The sequence below is a fragment of the Neopelma chrysocephalum genome, unplaced genomic scaffold (assembly GCF_003984885.1).
Source record: "Neopelma chrysocephalum unplaced genomic scaffold, ASM398488v2 Primary Assembly neopelma1_96464, whole genome shotgun sequence".
In the NCBI taxonomy this organism is placed as follows: domain Eukaryota; kingdom Metazoa; phylum Chordata; class Aves; order Passeriformes; family Pipridae; genus Neopelma; species Neopelma chrysocephalum.
In genome coordinates, this window is record NW_020925111.1 from 49511 (window position 1) to 55333 (window position 5823).

At 61.7% G+C, this 5823-nt stretch overlaps 1 protein-coding gene across 1 annotated transcript in view; it reads left to right on the top strand.

The window, feature by feature from the left end:
* Positions 1 to 5823, top strand: part of LOC113981334 (1-phosphatidylinositol 4,5-bisphosphate phosphodiesterase gamma-1-like) — a gene marked incomplete at its 3' end in the record, with an annotated part of 27168 nt that overhangs the window by 11593 nt on the left and 9752 nt on the right. The window contains exons 8-20 of the mRNA XM_027708681.1: positions 585 to 657; positions 744 to 845; positions 937 to 1055; positions 1799 to 1884; positions 2634 to 2754; positions 2850 to 3018; positions 3271 to 3390; positions 3559 to 3666; positions 3756 to 3943; positions 4105 to 4305; positions 4404 to 4523; positions 4685 to 4868; positions 5329 to 5406. Of these exons, the coding sequence (XP_027564482.1) occupies positions 585 to 657; positions 744 to 845; positions 937 to 1055; positions 1799 to 1884; positions 2634 to 2754; positions 2850 to 3018; positions 3271 to 3390; positions 3559 to 3666; positions 3756 to 3943; positions 4105 to 4305; positions 4404 to 4523; positions 4685 to 4868; positions 5329 to 5406 (1669 nt within the window). The remainder of the gene's footprint in view (positions 1 to 584; positions 658 to 743; positions 846 to 936; positions 1056 to 1798; positions 1885 to 2633; positions 2755 to 2849; positions 3019 to 3270; positions 3391 to 3558; positions 3667 to 3755; positions 3944 to 4104; positions 4306 to 4403; positions 4524 to 4684; positions 4869 to 5328; positions 5407 to 5823) is intronic.

The window sequence follows — 5823 nt, forward strand, 5'->3', positions numbered from 1 at the left end:
GGGGATGGGAATGGGAGTGGGGATGGGAGCAGGGATGAGAAGAGATGAGAGTGGAGTTGGAGTGGAGATTGGAGTGGGAATGGGAGGGGAGCGGGATCAGAGATAGAGGGGTTGAGAGCAGGGATGGGAGTGAGGATTCGAGCAGGGATGGAAGAGGGGATGAGAGCGGGGATTGAAACAGGGATAGGAGCAGGGATGGAAGCAGGGGTGGGAGAAGAGGTGGAAGTGGAGATGGGAACAGGAATGTGAGGGGTGTGGGAGCAGGGATGGAAGTGGGGCTGAGAGCAGGGATGAGAGGAGGGATGAATGGACAGAGGAGTCGAGGTGGGAGTGGGAATGAGGGGAGCGAAGATGGGAGCAGGGATAGGAACAAGGATGGACGGAAGTGGATGAGGTTGCCAGGGATGTAGGGACATTCCGCCCTGCCCTCCCCGTATCCTCGGACAACGCTGCACACTCCTGGTGGGAATGGGGCAGGAATAGGGGAGCTGAGCTGCAGGTGGGCCCTGGCAGCCTTGACTCTCCCATGGGATCCATCCCAACTCCTTCTCCCGCTTCTCACTGGTGGCTGATCCGTGTCCCAGGAACGTGGACCGCCCCGAGCTGTGCCAGGTCTCCCTCTATGACTTCCAGAAGTTCCTGCTGCACGACCAGAAGGTGGGATTTCTTTCAGACCCCCGTGGCCTCGGGGGCCTCCCATGGGATGCTCCGGCCCTGTAACAACATCCACATCTGTCTCCCAGGAATCCTGGGCCAGCGACGTGGGCATGGTGCGGGAATACATGTGCACCTACCTCCGGGAGAGCTCCGGCGAGGCGTCGGATCCCTCCTTCCAGCTGGATGAGGTGGGTGCCCCCCACCCAGAACCCACCCAAAGGTGTCTCCGTGGCCCTGCCAGGCTCTGACCTCTCTGCTTTCCACCCCCTGCTTTCCCAGTTCCTCACGTACCTCTTCTCCAAGGAAAACATGGTGATGGACGCCAAGTACGAGCGCGTGGTGCCCGAGGAGATGAACCACCCCCTGTCCCAGTACTGGATCTCCTCCTCCCACAACACGTGAGGACGGGCTGGGATTTCCTCAGGGGACCTGGGAGTTTGGATTGACAGGAAGCTGAACATGAGCCAGAGTGTGCCCAGGTGGCCAAGAAGGCCAATGGATCCTGGCCTGGATTAGGATCAGTGTGGCAGCAGGAGCAGGGAAGGGATTCTTCCCCTGTGAGTCCTCACCTCCAGTGCTGTGTCCAGCTCTGGGCCCTCAGCTCAGGAAGGCCATGGAGGGGCTGGAGCAGGTGGAGAGAAGAGCAACGAGGCTGGGGAAGGGTCTGGAGCCCAATTCCCATGAGGAGAGGCTGAGGGATCTGTGGGAGCTCAGCCTGGAGAGGAGGAGGCTCAGGGGAGACCTCCTCACTTTCTGCAACTCCCTGACAGGAGGGGGGAGCCAAGGGGGGGTCGGTCTCTTCTCCCAAGAACCAGCAGTAGGACACAAGGGCTCGGTCTGCAGCTGTGCCAGGGGAGGTTTAGGTTGGATATTGGGAAGGAATTCTTTCCAGAGAGAGGGATTAACCATTGGAATGGGCTGCCCAGGGAGGGGATGGAGTCACCATCCCTGGAGGTGTTTAAGGTGAGACTGGATGTGGCCTCAGTGCCATGGGCTGGGAACCACGGCGGGGTTGGATCAAGGGTTGGACTTGATGATCTCGGAGGTGCTTTCCAAACCAGCTGATTCTATGATTCTATGATTGACTCTGTGACATCCAGGAGTGTCCCACCCCCCCCAACTGCTCCCTGTCTGTCCTCAGGTACCTGACAGGGGATCAGTTCTCCAGCGAGTCCTCCCTGGAAGCGTACGCACGGTGCCTGCGGATGGGCTGCCGCTGCATCGAGTGTGAGTGTCCCCAGCACTTCCCAGGGATGCTGGAATTCCACCCCAGCACCTCCCAGGGATGCTGGAATTCCCCCCCCAGTGCTTCCCAGGAATCCTGGAGCCCCCCCAGCACCTCACAGGGATGCTGGAATTCCACCCCAGCACGTCACAGGGATGCTGGAATTCCACCCCAGCACTTCCCAGGAATGCTGGATTCTCCCCAGCACCTCACAGGGATGCTGGAATTCCACCCCAGCACTTCCCAGGGATGCTGGAACCACTCCAGTTCCTCACAGGGAGGCTGGAAACCCCCAGCACCTCACAGGGATGCTGGAATTCCACCCCAGCACTTCTCAGGGATGCTGGAACCCCCACAGCACCTCACGGGGATGCTGGAATTCCACCCCAGCGCCTCCCAGGGATGCTGGAATTCCACCCCAGCTTCCCAGGGATGCTGGAACCACTCCAGTTCCTCACAGGGATGCTGGAATTCCACCCCAGCGCTTCCCAGGGATGCTGGAACCACCCCAGTACCTCCCAGGGATGCTGGAATTCCACCCCAGCGCTTCCCAGGGATGCTGGAACCCCCCCAGCACCTCCCAGGGATGCTGGAACCACCCCCAGCACCTCCTGTCACATCCCTGACCACCTCCTGCTCCCATCCCACGGCACCAGAGCGGCACCAGAGCGGGGAGTCTTCCATGTCCTTTGGGGGACCCCAACCCTGCTCCCCAGTGCCGGGGTGTTAACTGGGATGTCTTCCCACCCAGTGGACTGCTGGGACGGCCCGGATGATCTCCCCATCATCTACCACGGCCACACGCTCACCTCCAAGATCAAGTTCCTGGACGTGCTGCACACCATCAAGGAACACGCCTTCGTCACCTCCGAGTAAGCCCCGGCTCCTCCCACGGCTCCCAAATCCCGGCAGCGCCACCATTCCCACCATTCCCACCATTCCCACCATTCCCGCCCTCCTCCTGCAGGTTCCCCATCATCCTGTCCATCGAGGACCACTGCAGCATCGTGCAGCAGCGGAACATGGCCTCCCACTTCAAGAAGGTCTTCGGGGACATGCTCCTCACCAAGCCCGTGGACATCAACGCCGACGAGCTGCCCTCGCCCACCCAGCTCAAGAAGAAGATCCTGATCAAGGTGCGCCCCCGAAATCCCGCTTGGCAGGAGGGATGGGGTGGGAGGGGTGGGGATTCTCCCAAATCTTGGGATTCAAGAGTGATATCCCTCCGTGATATCCCTCCAGACACCTCTCCGATGTTCTACACCGAGAGGTGGCCGAGGGGAACGGGGTGGGGGGTGGTGGGAAGGGACCTGTGGGAGTTTGATCTGGAGGGTTGGGAGCTCGGTGTGCCCGCGGCCGCCGTGTCCCACCCCCTGGGCGCTCCCCAGCACAAGAAGCTGGTCGAAGGGAACCTGTACGAGGAGGTGTCCACCGCCAGCTACTCGGAGAACGACATCAGCAACTCCATCAAGAACGGGATCCTCTACCTCGAAGACCCCATCGACCACGTAAGGGAGGAGCTGAGTGGGGCCTGTCAGACCCCTGGGTTTGGGATGGGCATGGAATGGGCTCTCCTAGACCTGGGGAGCGGGAGGGAGCAGAGACCCCGTGTCAAAGCTCCATCCTTCCACGTGATCCTTCTCCTCACCCCGGGAACGCTCTTCCTCCTTCCCCAGACCTGGAGCCCTCATTATTTCGTCCTGACAAGCAACAAGATCTACTACTCGGAAGAGACCTCCCGCTACCAGTTCAACGAGGACGAGGAGGAGGTGGAGCAGAAGGAGGTGCGTGAGGGGCGAGGGGAGAACTCCACGGGGGGGGCAGGGAGGCAGAGGGTGGCACAAAACCTCTTTTGGGGGGGGTGACCCCGCAGGAGTTCAACAACAACGAGCTGCACTTCACGGAGAAGTGGTTCCACGGGAAGCTGGGCGGGGGCCGGGACGGGCGGCAGATCGCGGAGAAGCTGCTGCACGAGTATTGCACCGAGACGGGCGGCAAGGACGGCACCTTCCTGGTGCGCGAGAGCGAGACCTTCGTGGGCGACTACACCCTCTCCTTCTGGTAGGAGCTCCGGAGAGGTGGGATCCCGCCATTCCTGAGCCGCTCTGGCCATCCCGCCTGGATAACCTTCCGGTCAACGCCCGGTTTGGTGGCCGGAATGGCTTTTCCAGGGGGGAAACGCCGCCTTTTTTTGACCTGCCTTTCTCCCCCCGCCGCGCCAGGAGGTCCAGCCGGGTGCAGCACTGCCGGATCCACTCGCGGCAGGAGGCCGGGGCCACCAAGTTCTACCTGACGGACAACCTGGTCTTCGACAGCCTCTACAGCCTCATCTGCCACTACCGGGAGGTGCCGCTGCGCTGCAACGAGTTCGAGATGCGCCTCACCGACCCCGTCCCGCAGCCCAACGCCCACGAGAGCAAAGAGTGAGGAGTGATCCCCCCCACCCCCCTGGCACCGGGCGCCCTCCGGGGCGCGGGGACGCTGGTGGCAGCCCCCCCGTGCCCGCCTTCTGCCCGGCCAGGTGGTACCACGCCAGCCTGACGCGCCTGCAGGCCGAGCACATGCTGATGCGGGTGCCGCGCGACGGAGCCTTCCTGGTGCGCAAGCGCGGCGAGCCCAACTCCTACGCCATCTCCTTCCGGTGAGTGTGGCCACCACCAGGCCTCCCGGGCTCGACTTGGGTCTGTTGAGACCTCAGGACATGCAAAGCCCTCCCCGTGGGGACGTCCTCGGGGTGGTTCCCGCGGTGGAGCCGGGATCCGGCCCTCCTCACACGTCCCTCGCCGCGTGTCCCGGCTCCAGGGCGGAGGGGAAGATCAAGCACTGCCGGATCCAGCAGGAGGGGAGGCTCTTCATGCTGGGCAGCTCGGCCGAGTTCGAGAGCCTGGTGGACCTCATCAGCTACTACGAGAAGCACCCGCTGTACCGCAAGATGAAGCTGCGCTACCCCATCAACGAGGAGACTCTGGAGAAGATGGGCACCACCGTGAGTGCTCCCGGCAAGGGGGGGTCCTGGAGGGAAGGTTCAGTGCCCTTTTGCCCGGCTCCACCACCCTCCAGAATTCCGGGACAAGCCCAAGCAGAACCGACCAAGCTCGTTCCGCTCACCCCCCGTAACTCCCTTCCAACAAGTTTAGGTTGGACATGGGGAAGAAGTTCTTTCCAGGGAGAGGGATCAGACCTTGGAATGGACTGCCCAGGGAGGGGGTGCAGTCCCTGTCCCTGGGGGTGTTGAAGCAGAGCCTGGACTTGGCACTCGGTGCCACGTTCTGGGTGCCAAGGTGGGCTTGGGTCTCCCAATGATCTCAGGGGTCTTTTCCAACTCGATTCATTCCGTGAGTTGCAAAGGGATTTTAGGTCCTTCCCCAACCCCCTTGTATCCAACCACACGCCCCTGTAGCCCCTTCCCACACCCTGGTGACCCCCTCGGGAATTTCTCCCGGCAGGAGCTGGACTATGGAGCCCTGTACGAGGTGCGGACCCCCCACTTCTACGTGGAGGCCAACAAGATGCCCATGGCCAGGGTAAGGGGCCGAGGTGGGGACCTGGGAGGTGGAGGGGGGTGGGACACGATGATTCCAGAGCTGGGATTCGGGGGTGGTCCCTCCCCAGACCCACCACGTCTCCCACCACCACCGACCGGAGACATGGGGAAGTTTTGCCACATTTTTGGGACCCTCAAGTGATGCTGGAGCTGGATCCCTTTGCACTGGGGAACCCCAACAAAGCAGGTTTAGGGTCAGTTCCCAGAAGGTGCATTTTCCGTCCTTGGAGGTTTTTGGAACTGGGTTGGTCTCAGAGTTGACCCAATCTCTACCCTTGGAGGTTTTTGATATGAGCTGATCCTGGAGCTGCCACAATCTCCATCCTTGGAGGTTTTTGGGACTGGACTGGTCCTGGAGCTGCCACAATCTCCATCCTTGGAGGTTTTTGGGACTGGA